The sequence below is a fragment of the Salvelinus fontinalis genome, chromosome 35 (assembly GCF_029448725.1).
Source record: "Salvelinus fontinalis isolate EN_2023a chromosome 35, ASM2944872v1, whole genome shotgun sequence".
Classification (NCBI taxonomy): Eukaryota; Metazoa; Chordata; class Actinopteri; order Salmoniformes; family Salmonidae; genus Salvelinus; species Salvelinus fontinalis.
This window is the reverse complement of record NC_074699.1, coordinates 15,625,821-15,647,127: the sequence shown is the minus strand read 5'-3', so window position 1 is coordinate 15,647,127 and position 21,307 is coordinate 15,625,821. Positions and strand designations below refer to the sequence as shown.

Here is a 21,307-nt window from a genome sequence, read left to right as displayed (position 1 = left end):
ATATTTGTACAGTTTTTTTCTTATTTATTATGAATTTAGCTGGTCCAGGTGGCCATTTGATTCATTGTTCAGCAGTCTTATGGCTTGGGGGTAGAAGCTGCCAAATATTTCAGTCTCCTGAAGGGGAATGGACCATGATAGTTTGTTGGTGATGTGGACACAAAGGAACTTGAAGCGCTCGACCTGCTCAGTCAGGGAGAGGTTGAAAATGTCATTGAAGACACTTGCCAGTTGGTCTGTGCATGATCTGAGTACATGTCCTGGTTATCCGTCTGGACCTGCAGCCTTGTGAATGTTGACCTGTTTAAAGGTCTTGCTCACATCTGCAACGGACAGCGTGATCACACAGCCGTCTGGAACAGCTGGTGCTCTCATGCGTGCTTCAGTGATGCTTGCCTCGAAGCGAGCATAAAAGGCATTTAGCCCATCTGGTAGGCTCGCGTCACTGGGCAGCTCGCGGCTGGGTTTCCCTTTGTAGTTCGTAATAGTTTGCAAGCCCTGCCACAGCCAAGAGACCAGAGGTGGCAGAATGGAGTGCTCGGGTTGGGGTGTAGGGTTTGTGCATAGCCTGAAGGGAGGGAGGGGCAGTAGCCTACTAAAGATAAAAATAAATATACCTCCATAGTAAAAGTAAAAGGCCAGTATGATAACTGATAGTTCAACCCATGCATGGACAGAAATTAAGCGAATCCTAATCCTGTTATTTTTTCATCAGTGTTTTGTCATTCATATATACAAATAAATATGTGTTTGTTTTCTATATTTTCCGGTAGCTTTCATCAACTGGTAGGCCTTTTTAGGGTAAAGAAAATGCTTACCTTCCTTGCACTCAGTTGTGGAAAAAGTATTAAATTGCCATTCTTGAGTAAAAGTAAAGATACCTTAATAGAAAATGACTCAAGTAAAAGTGAAAGTCACCCAGTAAAATACTACTTGAGTAAATGTCTAAAAGTATTTGGTTTTAAGTATACTTAAGCATCAAAAGTAAATGTAATTGCTGAAATGTACTTAAGTATCAAAAGTAAAAGTATAAATCATTTCAAATTCCTTATATTAAGCAAGCCAGATGGCACAATTGTTTTTATTTTTTTATTGATGGATAGCACACTCCAACACTCAGACATAATTTACAAATGAAGAATTTGTGTTTAATGAGTCTGTCAGATCAGAGGCAGTAGGGATGACCAGGGATGTTCTCTTGATAAGTGTGTGAATTGGACCATTTTCCTGTCCTGCTAAGCATTCAAAATGTAACGAGTACTTTTGGGTGTCAGGGAAAATGAATGGAGTAAAAAGTACATTTTTGCCTCCCGGGTGGCGCAGTGGTCTAGAGCACTGCATCGCAGTGCTAGCTGCTCCACCAGAGTCTCTGGGTTCGCGCCCAGGCTCTTTCGCAGCCGGCCCGACCGGGAGGTCCGTGGGGCGATGCACAATTGGGCTAGCGTCGTCCGGGTTAGGGAGGGTTTGGCCGGTAGGGATATCCTTGTCTCATCGCACTCCAGCGACTCCTGTGGCGGGCCGGGCGCAGTGCGTGCTAACCAAGGGGGCCAGGTGCACGGTGTTTCCTCCGACACATTGGTGCGGCTGGCTTCCGGGTTGGAGGCGCGCTGTGTTAAGAAGCAGTGCGGCTTGGTTGGGTTGTGCTTCGGAGGACGCGTGGCTTTCGACCTTCGTCTCTCCCGAGCCCGTACGGGAGTTGTAGCGATGAGACAAGATAGTAATTACTAGCGATTGGATACCACGAAAATTGGGGAGAAAAGGGGAGAAAAAAATAAATAAATAAAAAGTACATTATTTTCTTTAGGAATGTAGTGAAGTAGAAGTAAAAGTTGACAAAAATATAAATAGTAAAGTACAGATACCCCAAAACACTACTTAAGTAATCTTTTAAAGTATTTTAACTTAGTACTTTACACCACTTCTTGCACTGGGTGCTGCTAGAGCACTACAATCATTGAGATGCATTCATTGGCTGTTATTACGTGGCACTGTCCATGGTGTAAGTCATCATGTTCATTGCGAGATGTGACAATGTAGCGCTATATGTCATGTTTATTTTCAGCACTAGCATCTCTTTACTGCTTATAACTGGAACCTCGGCTCCAACAAACTCCAGATTGATTGGATTAGATTGGGTTGACGGAAAATGGAGGAAACTGAGGTTTTGGTTGAAACTGCCAGTGAGTCGAGTGAAGATTGAGTGGGTTACAGTGGCGAAGAAAAAGGGAAACCGAAGAAGTAAAGCTATGTTGGAAAATAGGAAACCACTAGACTCGTTTTTGGTCGGAGTCAGGGTTTTGGATAAATGCTACTTGGGAAATCCGTTTAACATTTCCAGGAAAATCTGGAATGTGTTGGAAGAAAGTGGTCTTATTTAGATGTTTTGTGTGTCTGTGGAGCAGAAGAAGCGTGTGTTAAGACTCAAAATGATATCTGAGTGGAATGTTTCCTGCATGGATTTTCGTAGCAGGGCGCCTTTCAAGGGGGTTATTTCTAGGGTGGCGCAAGAAGGTGCAAAATAAAGGCAGAGGATATAACTGAATACATTGATGGAGTGGTATGTGCAAGTCGATTGACTTGTATGGTGGACGGAGAAAATAAGTTCACTTCATCCATGCTACTGAGTCTCTCCCTTCTCATACAAAATTAGCTTTCATGAGATACCCTGTAAGAGCTTCTGTGCACAAGCCCCTTCAGTGTCATACATGTAAAAGATTTGGTCATGTGTCAAGTGCATGCAGAAGGGAAGAATATTGTATGCCAGATGAAGGAAAATGCTGCACCTGTGGATGTGTTCATGCACCTGAATTCTTGGAGTGCCCTGTTGAAGGAGAAGGTGAAGGGGAATGGAGTGTCCAGCGTGTCACCTATCTGGAGGCGGTGAGAAAATGGGAAGGAATGAGTGGCGTGGTAGAAGCAATGGTAGTAGAGCCACCAATACTAGTGAAGGTTTTTCACCAACTGAGAGATAGTGAAATGCTGCATGTTAAAAAGGTGGACTTTGTCTTATTTATTGCAATGGTCATAAACTGTACAGCACAAGCGGAGAAGAAGTCTAAGAAAATTGTAATCATTTTGAATGCCGCTGAACGTTCCTGTCGGTGAACGTAGCTCTATCACAGGTAGGGATGTATTTTGGAGTGGACTGTGGTTGAAGAAGTATGATGGCTTTGTTTTTTAGATATTTTGTATGATATCGTTTTACCCCTTTTCGGAATATATGTTTTCGTTTGATTTAATACCCCGTCCAGCTGGTGGCGGTAATGCCCCATTAACATTGGATGTCAACCGCCGTTGTACCTCATCGAAGAACAATAAACTCCAACACAGTAGATGGCAGTGATGCGCGAACTAACTGTTGGGCTGTCTAAAGCAATGCTGTAGCCACAAACTGATGTTTGCGGAAGCGAGGGCTGTTGGCTAGGCTAGATAGCCAAGTAATATGTGTAATAGGCGATACTCTTTTAAAACTCTTCGAAAATGGCCCACAAAAGTGAAGATTTATTTGACTGTATTCTCATGGCGGACGATAGGTAGGCTAAATACTGCCTTGCTCTAGCTTATTTAGCATGTCGCTTTTCTGTTTATAGTCAGCTAGAGTTGTAGCAATGTTCCGTGATTACCGTATGAGTTTTATATGATTTCAGGTTCCATGTAGAGGGGTACCGCGAGGGGTTCGATGAAGGCACGCGACAAGGAATGATTGATGGTCGGAAACATGGGGCATCACATGGTGCCAAGCTTTCAATGGAGGCAAGTTGAACATCACTTATCCAGGGTCATGTCTAAATTGACGTCAAAAGGTGATATTTTTTGTTGTTGCATTTGAGCGAAACCTAATGATTTTCCTGACCTTACCTGAATTATCCTAACATGCTACGTTAATTACCATAACCTACTGCGTAAGTTTTAACATGCTACAAAAAGTCAATTCTGACAAGCTGTAAACCAGGGGTGTCAAAGTCAAATGGACGGAGGGCCAAATAAAAAATTTAGCTACAAGCCTGAGGGCCGGACTGTTCGAATGTTCATTGAAAATTTTTTAAATGACGCATATAGTCTAGTGAACCTAATTGAACCTACTGAAAACCTAACAAATATATTCCAATATGATCAGATAAATAAAGCAATATTTTCTTATGGCTCTGTCAGTAATCTTTAATTTTCAACAGACACAAAAGACAAATTTCCTTTATATAAAAATCCCCATAACATGAACATTAAATGAAAGAAACCGGTATTCAAGGCACCATCAGTAGCCTATATTTTCTATTTTAGCAAAAGTGGGCTAAATTTACTTCAAAGAAAAAAACAATAATAGCAATTTTCTATCATCCACTCAACTGAAATATTTTTAAAATATAATTGGATTGAAATACAATAAAATAAAGTGCAAAAATCTATTAATCAAAAACAACACTTTGTTTAAGGAGAAGTAACATGCAGTGAAAACAAATATTAAACTTTAACTTTTAAACTTGAACTGAGTAAAAACTCTAAATATGTGATTGCACAGTAATGTTCACTTGTTTGAGGTTGAGGGTGATACTTGGTGGTGTCCCATCTTTTCCACAAGTTCATCAATGTTCGGGGTAAGGCTCTGAGCTGAGGAAATCCTCAGAATTGAGTGGAGGTGTTCAGCAGTAAGTCGACTTCTGTGTGATGTTTTGTTCAGGTTCATCAAAGAAAACAGTTGTTCACACAGGTATGTGCTGCCAAACATAGACAACGTTTGAGCAGCCTGGATGCGCAGCTGGGGCATTGTGTCGGGGAGGAAACGGGCGAACTCCGCAGCACCCACTGCCGCATATTTTGCCCTCAGTGCATCATTGCATTGGAGGTCAATCAACTCCATTTGGAGGTTTGGTGGTGAGCTTTCCACGTCAACAGCAAATGGGTTACCGAGCAGTTCCAACCTGCTTTTTTGTGCTTCAAAGTCAGCAAATCGGCGTCGAAAGTCAGCGGCAAGCATACCTATTTTATCAGCCAACTGTGCGCTCGGGAACGCACTGGTAGAGAGCTTCTCTTTCATGGTCTGGCAGCTGGGAAAGTGGCTCAAATTTTCTTTCCGCATCTGCGTCTCCCACAGAGTCAGTTTGGTTTTAAATGCCTTCACTGTACTGTACATATCAGAGATGACATGATCCCGACCCTGCAGCTGCAAGTTCATTGCATTCAGATGACTCGTAATGTCACACAGAAAAGCCATTTCACACAGAAACATTTCGTCTCGGAGTTGTGTTGTGTCTTTCCCTTTGCTGTCCAAGAACAGACAAATCTCCTCACGAAGCTCGAAACATCTTTGAAGCACCTTTCCCTGGCTTAGCCATCGCACCTCTGTGTGATAAGGCAAATCACCATGCTCCGTTTCTAACTCCGTCAGAAATGCCTTGAACTGGCGGTGATTCAAACCTTTGGCTCTGATAAAGTTAACTGTGCGCGTGATGATGCTCATTACATGCTCCATTTTCAAGGCTTTACCGCACAACGCTTCCTGGTGTATGATACAATGATAAGCTGTCAGCTCACCTGTCGCGTTTTCCTCTTGCATCTTTTCCCGTATCTTCGCCACCAGTCCGCTCCTGTGTCCACACATCGCAGGTGCTCCGTCGGTTGTCAAACCCACGAGTTTTTCCCAAGGCAGCTCCATCTCATTTACACATCTTGACACCTCTTCATACAAATCATGCCCCGTAGTTGTGCCATGCATAGGACGTAAAGCCAAAAACTCCTCTGTCACGCTTAGGCTGGAGTCCACTCCGCGGATGAAAATTGACAACTGGGCAATGTCAGAAATGTCGGTGCTCTCATCCACAGCCAAGGAATATGCAATGAAATCTTTTCCCTTTTTCACAAGCTGCTCTTTTAGATTGATGGACAACTGGTCTACTCTCTCGGCAATGGTGTTTCTGCTCAGACTCACATTTAAAAAGAGTTGCCTTTTTTCTGGGCAAACTTCGTCACAAACTTTAATCATGCAGTTTTTGATGAAATCCCCCTCCGTAAATGGCCGGGCTGATTTAGCGATCTCTTCTGCCAAAATAAAACTGGCCTTGACAGCAGCCTGGCCTTGTGATTTGGCTTTTTTGAACAGAGCCTGTCGAGATTTGAGGCCTCGTTTTAATTCCTCTGCCTTTTGTAGCCTTTGTTCCATGTCCATATTCTTGTTTTTGTCCGCGTGTTTCGTTTCATAATGTCGTCTCAGATTATACTCTTTCAGTACCGCCACACTTTCTCCACACAGAAGACACACAGGTTTTCCAGCTACCTCCGTGAACATATACTCCGACTCCCACCTTGTTTGAAACCCCCGGTTCTCAGTGTCCACCTTCCGTTTTGCCATTTTTGATGGGTATCTGAAAGTTAATTTTACTGTGATGCTGACGACTGCTGTGCCAATAAATATTGAAATGAAGCAGCCTACTGCTCGGTGCGTCACCGTTGCATTGTGGGAAATGTAGTATTGGTGCGTGTAAAAGATCTGCGGGCTGCCGGCTTGCTGCGGTCTGCGGGCCGGTTCTAATAATAAATCAAGATCATCCCAGGGGCCGTAAAAAACCTTCTCGCGGGCCGGATGTGGCCCGCGGGCCTTGACTCTGACATATGTGCTGTAAACCATCTAGTCAAAACTAGCTATTAAGGGGATAGTTTACCCAAATTACAAAATTACATATTAGTTTCCTTACCCTGTAGTAAGCAGTCTATGGACACGGTATGACAGTTTAGTTTCGCTGTTAACGTTACTGTTTCCACGTGCTAACGTTTTAGCATTTGTCACAAATCCCATTCGTCATGTGACTGAGTTATTTTTCGCACATCATGTTCAAATCATCCAAAAGTATCTAAAATGAATTGTGAAGCTCAACAAAATCACTTAGGATGATTTGAACTTGATGCGCAAAAATGTGGAAGACATGGAGAAGGATCGGGACAAGTTTAGACGGGTAGGACTATCTCACTCAAACCACAAGTCATTTGTGTGAATAAGCTATTAGAAACAAACAAATGTGCCTTAGACCACTGCACCACTCAGGAGGCTGACTAGGCACTTTTTAATAGCTAGTCAAAACCCCAGGGCAGGCATGGCAACCCAGTGTTGTTACAGCAGCTGATTTGTTACTCAGCTGAAGTCATACATATGATTTTGTTACACACACATTACATGTATAGGCTTACTGGTTTGTGAAAACAGCTTCGTTAAATAAGTGTGATTTGTGTTTTACAACTAATTTCTCCCCAACTACAGATAACTTTCTAAACTACACTCACCTCTTTTTATAGGTTTCCTTCTATTATGGATTTGGAATCACTTGGAAATGCCTTCTTCAAAACAACACAGACGTGAAAGCCAGGTTTGACCTCTCATCTGCAGTAATAAAATGCCTATAGCTCATCTAATCATTGGTCACTTGTTTCTGTTGACTTTCATGCAAATAATATGATCTTCAGTTTTTCTATTTTATGTTTCAGAAAAAGGCTGAAAGTTTTGGAATCTCTTCTTGGGTTGATTCAGAAGTTCCCCCACGAAGAACCTCAATATGAATATCTACAGGAAGACATGGAGAAGGTTCGGGCCAAGTTTAGACAGGTAGGACTATCTCACTCAACCACAAGTCAATTGTGTGAATATGCTCTTAGAAACAAACATGGTTGACTCAAACGTTTTTCATTGTAAAGGTTCATGGCCTTTAGATTATCCATGACCTAAACTGACCACTGATTAGCAGTGTTTTTCATGCTCTTATTTTGATGTCTAAACGAATGTCTACTGAAAAACTAGGTACTGGTCTTTAGCTCCTCTTAATTTCTTTCACCTTTAGGTCTGCTCTCTGTTAAATGTGCCAACAGACTTCAGTGATTATGTGAAGTCTGGAGGGTCTGGAGGAATATCTTTCTGAAGGGAACTGGCAACTCTGAAGCCCACGGCTTGAGGATCTGAAGGGGGTTCCTTGAATGCAACCTTTCCTGTGAAGCATTGTGGCTTTGAAGACAAGATAGGAGAACAGTTGAGGAGGGGGAACCTGCAGGTGGGCCTCCCCTTATGTAAACAGGATGTCCTGAATTGGTCTGTAGTGTAGTTAACTGACTTTTAATGGTGGAGCATAAAGTATGCTATCAGTTGGTACTATGAAGATTTGGTGTTTTCGAATGACAAAGGTTAGGATATCAATTGGTGGGGCATCAGTCTAGTTTTGAAATATGGAGTGCCACTGAGAACACAAAGTGAACTGGAAGTGCTACATAGGCCTAACTGGTGTTCTATAGTCCTTGATGTTTAGTGCTTTGTCTGGGTGGTAAGAGAGAGCTGAGTTGCATCAATTATTTTGTAATTCTAATGATTCTAGATAAATGAGTGATTTTTTTTTTTTAATCTACACTTTGGGGGGAAAAAGGTTCCAAATGGAACCAATAAGGAGATATATATATATATACCCCTAAAAGTTCTATACAGAACCCCAATTAACACTTTTTCTAATGGTGTAGGTCAATTTTGAGTGACCTGGTTGAGAATGAGTGATTGCTTAAACTACTGGTTGATGTGAAATAATAATAAAAAGCTATTTATTTCAGGTACTTGTGAAGTATGTATGTTAGCATATTCCAATACATGTTTCCTTTTCTATTCACACTTGCTAAAACATAAATGGTCACAAGGAGATACATAATTTCAGTGGTTGAAATGATCAAGTAGTAGGAAGTCATATGGATAGCCTTCAACTTCAACATCCCCACCATGTGGTCAATGAAAAATATCACACCCATGTTTTAGTGAGCTCCTCAGGCTGAGATAATGTGGAAGCGTATGGAGATGGATCTCCTCCATCAGCTATGTTGTATTAGTTTACAGGCATTAATTAAACTCAACATTATATGAAATAAGTGATCAAAACCAAAATTCTTTGCTATGCAATACAAACTGAGGTGGTATGTGTTTCTAAGCCACTTTTTTTTGTAAAATGACTTTATATACAGTATGACAGGAGGGTTGATTCACCTTCCAGAGGCACAAAGCAATCACTGTCTGTTGGTTTTGTTTAACCAACTCCATCCCCATGAAATTCCACCACTGGGCCTTTCAGCCTCATTTCACTGGTGGTCAGCAGTCAGTTAATGTTCGGCCCCTTCTCCTGAGTCATGTGTGAGATTGGCCTCTGGCTGTAACAATGGTATCAAGGGGCACCAGTGATGGCAGGGGCTGCGGAGCGCTTGTTTTTGTTCATGGTCCCCCCTTTCTATTCGCTGTACGGATAAAAATTCAGATAGACAAAACCAGATGGGGAGGTGGGGGCCAGTGGCAGCTGGTTGATGCACTGTGCAGCAGCAGGTGAACACTGCCCCGAGGCACCTTCTGAGGGGGACAGATAAATCCCAAATGAGCTGGAGGGAAGAAGGAACGGCCAGTGCACTGCTCATCTTTGTGCGGTCTGACCTGATTCGTAGTTACTTGTGTGTGTTTGAGTCCAATGCAAAAAAAAGAACAGAGGGAGAGAGGGGGTATGCCAGTGAATGAAAGCTGTAGCAGCACTGTTTCTTTGATTCCTTGTGTTGGGCAAGCAGAGTGGATGGGGCCAAGGAAAGGGAGGAGGCAGAGAGGGATATGGGGGCACTGGAGGGTTTAGAGAATGTTCTGGAATTTCTGGAGCAGGTGGCGAGTGGTGACATGAAAAGAAGACGTGACAAATGCAACCGCCAGGCACTTCGAGGGAAAAAGCCCCAAACTAAATGATGGCATAGAGTTTTCCCCTGCCTTGGTGCCTCATATGCACCCCCCCCCCCCCCCCCCCCCCCCATTCCAGTCCTGGAGGCAGATGGCTATAGGCTATCTGAACTCAGTTTTAACAGCTGTCTAGCCCATTAATGCAGTATGTCTGAAGAATGCCAGCATATATTTTCATGCTTTTGTTTTTTGAACATTCAGTTACGATTAATCTTGGCACCCAGAATCAGCTACTCAATTTAATATTTTAATGTTGATATGTATCACGGTGGAAGTCAGGCGATTTCATAACTTTAAAAGACCTTGATGCATGATTTCACAAGCTGCTCATGGCATTAGTGAGAAATGCCTAATTCTCAGTTATGAAGGTCTGCACTGCATCACAGCTACAGACATGAGTAAAAATGTTGAAAGGATACCACACTGAGGTAGCATGTCCTGACGAGTCCATCCCTGTACCCTTTGATGGCACTTGGGGCGCAATGTTGATCCTTCCTCTGAAAACGCAAGTGCTAAGATGTCAGAGGTTGAGGACACCGTATTTATGCGAACCTCAGATGCCCACAGGTTTATGTGAAATACTCCAGAGTTCCTTCACAAATGCTCAGGGCCTTAGACCAGTGGGTACCATCTTTTCTTTACTCTGGCCCATCTGAAAGCCTTTGACATTTTATTGTGACCTACAGTACCCAGCAATCAGTTGCTTTTACACTTAAGTAAAAATACTTTAAAGAACTACTTAAGTAGTTTTCTGGGAGTATCTTTACTATTTATATTTTTGTTAACTTTTACTTTTATTTCACTACATTCCTAATGAAAATAATGTACTTTTTACTCCATACATTTTCCCTGACACCCAAAAGTCCTCATTAGATTTTGATAGGAAAATGGTCCAATTCACACACGTATCAAGATAACATTCCTAGTCTTCCCTACTGCCTGTGATCTGGCAGACTCACTAAACACAAATGCTTCGCTTGCAAATTATGTCTGAGTGTTGGAGTGTGCCCCTGGCTATCTGTAAATTCCTTATATTTATATAAGGTGGGTCATCAATGAAACCAGGGTCTCATTTGCAAGGGAGCCCTGTGAACATGTGAGAAGTGTTATTGAAATGTAATATTTTAAATTGTATATAACTGCCTTAATGTTGCTGGACCCTAGGAAAAGCTAGAAGCTAATGGGGATCCTTAATAAATACAAAACATGAACATACAATAAATAATATCAATACAATAAATATTACAAGATTAATCAAAACAATCACAACTCTCACATATCACCTCCCTTAAACTCAATCTAAACTGTCCAATGGAGACAAGCAAGTCTAATTTCAAGGTGGCCTGAAGGGTACCCGCGGCACCTCCAGAACAAGCCAGTCCAGAGAGCGGGTCTGAAAATTGCTGGATCTCCAGTTAATACGTGAGCTGAGGTTGTTGCGGAGTGTCTGAAGAACAACTTTATATACAAAAAGTAGCCAGTGCTGGACCCTTCTTGTAGTCAGGGACTCCCAGCCCACACAAAATGCAGTGATGTGTATGAAAATTTCCCCAGTGATAAAATGCAGTGATGTGTATGAAAATTTCCCCAGTGATAAAATGCAGTGCTGATAATTGGCAAAAGAGCTGATCTGATATGGATGTAAAACGTTTACAATATAATCAACAGGTTAAAGCTAGGACTAGTGTTAATAAATCATTAGTAAAACAGTTATAACCCAGGGTTAGATTAGGCATTTTATGATAGTTGTTTTGGTGCTTGTTAAATAGTGAGCATTATGGCTGCAGTTTAATTAATCCTTTACTTTACAAATGCTATAAAATGAATTTTGTGGCATGATGTTCAGAGAGAGCGAGAGATGTCTATGTGCCAGCAGGAATTTGGTGCCACATTGTCTTATGTGCTGAAACCCTTTATCCACTGTTTGTCCAGCTCACAATTGCAGGGCTGTGGGAAAGGATTAGGATTTCACACCTTTTTCTTTACAGAAAACCCTGATCAAAGGAATTCCTTGCATAATAAATCAATGAGTGCTGTCACACACTCATGCTTTGACCAATAGCATGGGTAATCATTAGTCCCACAAAGCATTTCAACTTTAGATTTTGGAAAATGTCCTTAATATATATCAATGTTGCTTTTTTGGAAAACGATTCAGTCACTGTCAGTAATCTATAACTTCCTATTCAAAATGGATGATTACTGATCATAACTGAGGTGTGATTATGTATGTATGTACAATAACTTTGTTTTAAAAAGAAATATGTATCATGTGACATTGTAAAAGACAACATGAAATGTCTTTGTTTTCCCATCAAGAAAAGACAAAACAGGATGTATTTAATCCACTTAATTCTGGTTTAGTTTGATGTTCATGTTTATAGAATGGATCTGCAAGTAAAAGGTTGTGCATTTCAGACCAGCAACTGTTACACAAAACAGACATCAAGCAGACATTTCAGAATCTTTGCTTTATTTACTTGTACCCCAGATGACCTTTGACCCATTGCAATGAACACAGATCCTGAAACAACAGTTCAGTAAGAGCTGCGACCTCCGCGACCATCATTAACAATAGAAGCAATGGTTAAAATGCTGACCATTTAGCTTTTTTGGGGGGAGGGTCACTGTAGCACATTCTGTTACTGTTTGGACAAAGATTTTTATTTATTTTTACTAACAGCACTTTTTCAATATGACAAATATGTAATGTCATTTTTAGTTGATCACAGGGGCATCAACATGTATTTTTTTCTCCATTTGAGGTAACAAGTATTCCTTACACTAGACAGAAAAACAATATCTCCATCCTGGGTCCTGTGTTAGCTAGTAGAAATTTGAGCAGCTTGCAGCAACATCATTTGTCAAATACTAGGCCTACCTCACATCTACAACCAGAACATATAGCAGCATCATGTCTATGGCTAAGTGAACCACTGTTGGCTCTCACACTCATTAACTCTGAAGGATGTCTGGGTCAAATGGAAGTGTGCCAACAATATCAGTAGCCCATTATTTTGGCTTCAATGTACCAGTAGCGGTTCAGTTTAGAAAAAAACTGCAGTGTTACAAGATTTAAATCTATTTACCATTTATTGTGCAGTTGACAAATATGCTATGCTTCTTGGAGGACAAGATATCTAGAATAGCATGAACTGAACTGTGTGGAATAACGGCATGATGATTTGAAAGTAATTCTATGGCTTGGTATTTAACAAACTCAAAAACTCATTACGGGCTTTAACTCGAGAAAATGTTTTATAAATATAAAATAGGAGGGCCTTCAGGAGCCTAAAGGGGATAAAGACTCTTTCAATGAGACAGCTTAACACTCAAGAGTTATACAATCCGGGTTACTTGCTCACATCAGGACCCATTTGGATAATGATCAATGCATTACCATTAGCAGTTTAAACAGGACTGTCAGCCACTGAACAAACTAGTAAAAATAGATTAAAGATAAATCTTGACTGTAATGAGGTATTGTTGATAAAAACCATGTTGTCTAATTTTTCCTGTTTTTGGAATAGCACTGAAATCATAAAGTAAAAACTGATGACATAACTACAAAAACAAAGATGTCAACAATTTTCTCATAGAAAATTAAAGACCAATTACATGGCAGTATATTGACATTTATATGTATATTTTTTTTAAATAGCAGCAAACAATAGGAGAAAAAGCATTGTTTTTTTCTTGTTGTTTTTCATTTTCTTTTACACTTTGCTGGGAATTCCTCCATAGCAGCTCAAAAGGAGTGTGCCGTTATCCTGTTTTCTCAATGTACAGTCAAACACCTTAATTCAGCAAGTCAACAAAAACTTGCTGTCACCCTTTTTGCCTCCCTTTTTCCCCACTCCCACTTTTCAACGTTACCCTTCTCTCTTATCTTAGGCAAGCCACAAAAACATAGCCTAAGTCTTCAGGTTTGTGCAAAATCATCTCTATACCAAAACAATTTTTTTGTATTTTTATCCCCTCAACTACATATTCTAAACAGCATTTCAACTATGGTGTTTTCTTTTAGTCTTGCATTAAAAAAACACTGTCATACATGATTTGGAGGGCAGGCATGTGTTAAGCACTATGGTAAATAGTTGTGTACAAAATGTTACATAGAGACAAACTTTGTCATCCTGTTTCTACTCTGTACTGGCTCCAATAGGAAAATATGCAATAATAAACAGCCTAAATCTTTGTTTTAGCTTTCAAGTTTGATATTTTAGTGTTTCAAATGCTCTGGATGCCGTTCAAGCGATGGAATACAGGATGCTGAAACATGCCACACACAACGCTCGTCTCACTATAGACCCCTCCTGTAAGAACCGTGGCATTACAATCTCCAAAATAATACCCTTCTACATCAAGGGCACACAGGATCGCTGCTGGGCTGCGTTGACTTGTAACACACATAACACCATAGTTAAAAGAGACCTGCTCCATTCCATTTTTTCAAATTGATTTTTTTTACGAGTCAGAAAAAAACTGACTAAAAGTGCGTTTAAAAATGGAATGGTATTAGAAGGTAAGATATAACCACAAAAAAATTCAACTGTGGATTGCATGGTAAAGGTTTGCAATTAATGCTAGATTTTAGTTTATCATGTCATAGTTAGCCGTTGAAATATGTACATATGTGGCAATGAGGACAAAGTCACAAATCAACAGCCAAACAATGCTGGTTCATTCAATTTACTCTTAATTGAATATAAAGTAAATGTCCTTATATAGAATAAACTTATTTACCAAACCTCAGCACCAGCAACCCACAATCATCTAAACAATAAAAACAGAGCAATATATACTAAAAGTATACTGTTGAGTTATACAACCCAGTTAAAAAGAGAAGAGGCCAAAACTAGGGGCTAAAAATTTCTTTAGAAGTCTAGACAATATAATAAAGTGACTAAACGCATAAGCAAGCAGGGATACAGATGCCTAGATAAAAAACATTTTTTTTTTTTTAAAAAGGGAGCTTTGATAGCAAGCAAAATGCCTATCTATTAGAACAAAAATGCCCCTTCTCTTTTATAAATGAATTTATACTTCAAATAAAAACCTAGACAAAGAGACTAAAAATACCTACTTGTTATTTTGAATGTTTTAAGTAAGCATGTAAAGTCAGTCTATGGTATTTAAAAATCCTAGTTCAACATCGGGTGGTAACAATGTATATTTCTGTGGCTTAATCTTGCACATAAACTATAATGTTTTTGTTTCATCCATATAGTTGTATCTTCCATAAGAATTCGTTTTTGCTATCATCCTTGTTTAGGTCTTGAGCAGGACAGGATGGGAGAGAGAGGGAATATGACTGGTGGTCTCAGAAAAGTGAGGTGTTCAGTCCTTTCTTGACAGCCCTGGCTGAGGGCGGCCACACGTCACTGGTAAGGCCATACAGGCCGGGGCACCGGAACAGGTGTGGCACAAAAGCATTTGCCAGAGGGTGTTCAGAGGGTGACGACTCAAGGGTGCGCTGGTGTCCTCTTTTCCCAGATGGCCTCTTAGTAAGGCCAGAGCCTCAAAGATATTTCCCAAAAAATGCAGAGGATGCCACTCAAATGTTAATGTCCCTCACGTCTGTAGGGGTGCAGGACAGGTCCACATCCTCATCTACCCTTTTTGTTTCTGTGGAGACATTATGTTGCTGTGCCTGTCTCAGACTAGACTCAAGCAGAGACTCAATCTGTTCCTGACACGACCTCAGGCAGTCCTGTGAGGAGAGAGAGATACTGTCAGCATAATGAAGCAAAATAGCTGAAAGACAATAGTAGCAAAAGGGTTTGTGACAAATAGTGAATGCATGTGTGTGGTGCAATGTAAAGGCCTGGGGAGCTGTGTTTGACGTACCGGGTCACTCCTGATGACTTGGGACAGAAAGTTGGTTAGGTTCTGAGATGACAGTGCACCGTCTTTGCTCTTTAGGTACAGCCCCTGGACCGCTGCTGCCACACTGCCCGCTGCGATCATGGAGGGAGGGTTGGCGATGAATTTGACATCTACAGGGAAGACAAAAGAAAGAGACAGTAAGTACTTATGCCGTAAAGCAAAACATCTGAAACAGATCATTGACTAAATAGTACACATGAGCTTTCAATAGGATTAATGTGGAGGTTGTGAGGGAGGCCATTCTAGGCTGTGGCATAATGATGTAGGGGACAATGGATATCCCGTTGCTCCTTTCCACTCACAATATCCTGAATGTGCCTTATTTCATGACCAGCCACTGACAGGACACCGGTGCGCATGCACACACTTCCAAAAACAATAAATCTAGCTCATGGACAAAATAGAACATGTACAAAAGATCTTCCAGCACACGCATTCAATGGGTACACCACTTAAAACTTTTTCCAAGAAGGAAATACCACTCTCCTTCCTACCCATTTCCCTCATAAATTATAGTTTTAATCCCCACTGAGCTGATCTCCTCTAAAGAGGTTAGCACCCCACTTCCTACTCCAAGTGCATGAAAGGTGACCATGAATCTAGAGTGGACAGTGTCCATCCCCCAACTGACTGCCATGCAGTAGATATATTTTCACAAATAAATGCATCAACAGCACAACCTGTTTCATTTACACAATAACCCTAAAACACACCACAGTGACAGCAGATTCCAAATCTATTGAGCAAACCCTGACTTTGGGGAGAAACAACAAAGCAATGTGAGAAGCAAACCCATAATCACATAAAACTGATCTGGAGAAAAAGAGATCACTGACTCCATTCCAGTATCTCCTCTACTTGTCTACGCTACACAGTGACTGAGACACCCTCCATAAAACATGTTAGGCCTTGTACACTCAAACATTCCTGCACCAGAGCCCACACCCCCAACCATTTACATTGACCATTGGCCACCCGGGTCCTTCAAGGAGGAAGTTATCCTGGCAAGTGGAGAAAAAAATACAGACAAAATCTAACACATATATTAACCATTGGTCCTTGAAAAAGTGGTTATGGAGCATTGACAGGAAACTGGTGGTTAATATGTGGGCCTACCTGTTGCACAGAGAGCCACGAATGTCTGGGCATGCTTGCGCAGAATCTGCTTCGTGTTCTGATGGACTGGTAGCTTGGAGAGGAAATGGTCTATGAAATCGTGAGGTGTTACTGATGCTAGATCCCATTTCAACTTGTTTAGAGTCAGTAGTTCCATTTGCTACAACAACAAAAAAGACAGACGTGCGCAATGAGACAATCGAACTTCACAAGTGGCTTCACATAATTTGTTCTACACTTTACGTTATCCACTAGAGGGAGATGTCGCCCTCGTCATATCATTGCGCTACACTGGCCTAACCGCTTTAGGCTACATTTTTAAATGTATACGAAACCAAACGTTCTTTAAAATTAACACAACAAAAATGATGCAATAATGATTTAGATCCAGTCAAAGAGAAACAAAGACTAGTAGTATGCCTATAGGCCTACAAACTGGATGCATTGTAGTAGGCTAACCATAGGCCTATATTATGGAAAATGGAAATGCTCATTACAATTGTCTGGCCGCTATTAAATGGATCATAACTACAGCCATATACAGAGTGTCTATTAAGAAGATTGGCATTGCTCATTTACCAATAGATCGCTGGGCCGGATGGAGTTGTCGGTGTAAATGCACAACTTCTCTGCAGTTAAAGGGACCGTTTCCTTCATCTTTGAGGCCAAAAACATACAAGTAGCTCCCAGGAGTTGTAATCTGGTTTTATTTGTGAGCTCCACAGACAAAAATCTATCCAAGTAGTTCATAGCCAGGGGAAAAACCTCCTCCTCGCATTTCTGTTCCTCGCAGACCTAGAAGTGAAAACAGCAATTTAGCCTATAGCCTCAAATTACATTAGCCTATAATATAGGCCTATAAGTGCATTCAGGTCGATTGTATATACCAATAAATAGGCCTGTCCATAAGTGAAAACAAAATACTGTAATGACAACACAACACATTTTTTGAATTATACTTCTATTCCCTAAGGCTGTTCTTAAAACAATAGCTATGGCCTAATTATAGGCTACAGGTGGCGCAGAGTAGGCTATAGTCTGCCGATGCAATGAACATAAAATCATGCATTTCGAAAAGCTGAAAGTGGCTTAGGCCTAATTAAAACGGAAATTGAAATATTTGAGAATTTAGGCTGTTTTCAGTCGCTTCTTGGAAAGACACAAAGGTGGCGTCAATGCAACTTTCCCCTTAAATTTCTAGTTCGTCATCTTTTCAAAAAAGAATTAAAAATATGTAAAAATTGTCCCGGTTTGTCAAATTAGCATGTAAATGATCCTTATGGTATACCTTATCGGATAGTTTAATGAAATGTCGAATTTTCATAGTAAACATATGAAAACAATTGAATTTACAAGTCAACGCTCTTTCTCGTGGAGCGTCCGACATTTAGATCTTGTGCTGACTCACAATTTCTGAAATTAATAATAAATGTATGTCGACATAGGACTCGATCTCTAACTACATGTAAATGTTGATTAATCGATATAGTATCATAACCGACCATTTAAAATGCATTCTTATTTACATTTTTTGTGAAAACGATCATGTCTCCAGAGCAACCTTCATAAACTGCAGCAACAGCAGCCTGATTAGTAAGCCGAAACAAAACTTTACGGTTTTATATAATCATTTTTCGCTATCCATGCGACAGGATTACACATGCATACCCAAGATATACTTCTCGACTTGCTGATTCAGTTACTGTCATAGTTGACATTATAAAATATTTTTAATTATATTAAAAACCTACGCATACGACAACAAAGATGGCGCATAATACTGGCAAGAGTAAGACTGCATACGTGTACATTGCTATTAATTTGGGGGGGGGGAATTACATCTAAATACAAAATTACATTAAATAAGTATCCGACAAAAGAAAATAATCGAGCAGCTACATTGCAAGTGTTGTGATTACTGAACACACACGATACCTGCGAAATAGCCTAATAGGCTACAACCGTGTGACAAATCTATTTTAGCCTACTTGGACAACCGTACACTAATGAAACATTAGCCTACTACATGTCAGTATGTTTACATAATATAAACGATCATGCTTGTGAAGAATAAAATGTACGAAGCATAAAACGACCAATTCAATACATTGCGTCCAAAGGGCATGGGTTAGTGTTTGGACAAACTTTTCAGCAATACATTTAGACATCATAAATATACACACCTCTAACATCCATGTAGCCACAATTTTCCTCATTTTAGGTATTATTTCTTTCTGGACACACTTGAAGTAATTCGGAGACGGAAGGTAATTTTCCTCTGCTTTGAGCATTGTCTGTAGAACTCGGTCATTTAGTAAGTTGGCGTCTTGGTAAGCCCTTCTGATGGTTTCCACTTCACAACACAGCAGCTGGTGTTCCATATCTTTTGCGGTAGTAGCTTGCGTTTTCTGGGCTGAATAAATAATAAAAAAATGTGCTTCTTGTTAGGAGTGAGTGAGGCTCCGTGGATGCTGCTTGCTGTTCCTACAATGTAGCCCTCTGAGAGCTCCAACGCTTCACGCTTCTAGACAAAACTCTCCTTCAGAGGGCTATGCGATGACGTTAACTGTTGTTAAGGAGGAGATCAAAGCAACAGCGAGTCTGAGAGAGCCGAGCTAAGGAGTCTATAGCGAGAGGAGGATGACTCTAAAGAACTACCCCTCTAAAGTTCCAAGTCCTTCCAATCGCTGCTGAACCACTCCTATAGGTATGGAAATGGGATGTCCCAGTATTCTGGGTGGCGTAGCCTATACAGCCGAGGGGAGTCAGGAGGGGGTGAAGAGAACGGACGCTGAGTGGTGGGGGTTTGAGGGAGGTGGGATGTAAAGGCTAGTGTCGGTATAGGGAAGTTGGTTATGCAGAGATGAATGTGAATTTGTTCGATTTTGATAGGGGGCGGTATAGACACATTCATGAAACTTTCCTGTTAGAAAAAGCCATCTCAGAGAATAGCCCCGGCTTCTCTTCTCGTCACCCAGTCGAACATGAGGTGAGCACATGGGCAAGGTTCTACCACACAAAGACATTTAACAGTGGGACATGTATTTTTTAAGTCACTTTAACATAATCATTATACAGCAATTCATATACTTGTTCAGATTGCAGGCCTATTCAATAGACCTATGCATCACAAAACCTGTAAAAGCAACTATCAGAGCCCTTGTGTAAGGCAGGGTATTTAATATTTCAAGAGTAAAACACGATGTGCAAAGACGTTTACGTTAAAGCCTACCTAATAATAATAGCATTATAAACATCTCTAATTTAGACAAAGTAGTTTGTTAACAATATTGATTTCAGGTTTCAGTTTAATTTTATGTCATTAAACACAACAAAAGTGCACTAGCTCACTTTACAATACATTCAAGGAGCTTTATATGCATGGGAAACATATGTTTACATTGCCAAAGCAAGTGAAATGGATAAACAAAAGTGAAATAAACAATAAAAAATGTACAGTAACTATTACACTCTCACACGTTCTCTCTCTCTGACTAGGGAGGAGACCGAAATGAGTCTTAACCAATAGGAGGAATTGCTGTTACCAGGCAGAATACGTTCAAGCACTTATGGGAGTGTTCAAATGTTGTATTCAAATTAAAGTGATCGATAATCATGTGATTGGTTAAAATGTCATTGGCTGTAGGCCAAATAAAAACATGTTGAACGTTCTATTATATAACATTAGAACAATAACAAAACAAGTTTGAACAGAATGGTATGTTCTTTTACCTTTAGAACAGTTGCAAGTCATGGGAGTGGAATATCAATATTTGTGTTGTGTGAAAGAGGATCTAAATAAGGGATCAATTCTGTGAATAGTCGAAATCAGATTTATCACACTTTTTCTAAGAGTCGCAATAACGTTTAATCTCACAGTCGTTTCAATAGGAATATGAGTTTTTCGCATTCTTAACATTCCTCTCCACAGGTTATTGAATAGCTACCGTAAAACTACAAAAATAAGTTTTCTTTTTGTCAAGACTTGCTATTGTTGACGAATGTGGGTGACTCTTTAACCTTGACTCTTTCACTTTTACAAGTTTTTAAACAAAACTTATTTTCAATAAAAAACGATTTTTATCAGTAACTCATATGGCCTATAAGGAAGGCCTACTATTCTTATCACCCAAGTTGCACATTATTGCACTCTTTTCAATTTTTTTCATACTTTTTGAACATTATGCAAACCATGTGCCAAAATCCCTACATATTTTGACCAGGGGCTTCAGCTAAATGTAGGGTATGGCAAAGTTACAGTGGGGGATTTCCTACCACAGCCATCTTCCACCTCTGCACTGTTTTGAGAGAAAAGTCATGCTGTTCCCTGCAGCTGTGTCAATCCACTCTCCATAGATGGGTTGGCTGACAAAGTCACAAAATAATGCACACACATGGATAGGGCCAGAAGCCCTGCTTTGTTATGATTTCTGAATGGTCAGATAGCTAGCAACAATGACAAGAAGCTGCCATATGGGGAATGCTAGGTGTCTCATTTCAGCTAGTTTTATCTTGTTCTTAATCGCTGTATCCAATTGTCATACTTGAGTAAATGTAAAGATACTGTTATAGAAAATGACTCAA

General features: G+C 40.4%; 2 protein-coding genes across 3 annotated transcripts; one reads left to right on the top strand and one right to left on the bottom strand.

Annotated features, from left to right (window-relative positions):
- The first annotated feature begins 1,494 nt into the window (after positions 1 to 1,494).
- Positions 1,495 to 8,570, top strand: lto1 (LTO1 maturation factor of ABCE1). Of its 2 annotated transcripts, none has more exons than XM_055899292.1 (5): positions 1,495 to 3,533; positions 3,648 to 3,753; positions 7,282 to 7,352; positions 7,471 to 7,588; positions 7,849 to 8,570. In XM_055899292.1, exons 1-5 carry the CDS (start codon positions 3,481 to 3,483, stop codon positions 7,864 to 7,866), a joined length of 366 nt encoding a protein of 121 aa, XP_055755267.1. In that variant the 5' UTR covers positions 1,495 to 3,480; the 3' UTR covers positions 7,867 to 8,570. The 2 variants fall into 2 exon arrangements, with proteins under 2 accessions (XP_055755267.1, XP_055755266.1); XM_055899291.1 differs by having other exon boundaries at positions 1,498 to 3,533; positions 7,821 to 8,570.
- Positions 8,571 to 12,170: 3,600 nt separating this feature from the next.
- Positions 12,171 to 19,520, bottom strand: LOC129834368 (G1/S-specific cyclin-D1-like). The gene is made up of 5 exons (XM_055899286.1): positions 18,907 to 19,520; positions 17,303 to 17,518; positions 16,724 to 16,883; positions 15,569 to 15,717; positions 12,171 to 15,431 (listed from the first exon to the last, which is right to left on the bottom strand). The coding sequence occupies exons 1-5, from the start codon at positions 19,102 to 19,104 to the stop codon at positions 15,276 to 15,278; spliced, it is 879 nt and encodes a 292-aa protein (XP_055755261.1). The 5' UTR covers positions 19,105 to 19,520; the 3' UTR covers positions 12,171 to 15,275.
- Between the last annotated feature and the right edge of the window lie 1,787 nt (positions 19,521 to 21,307).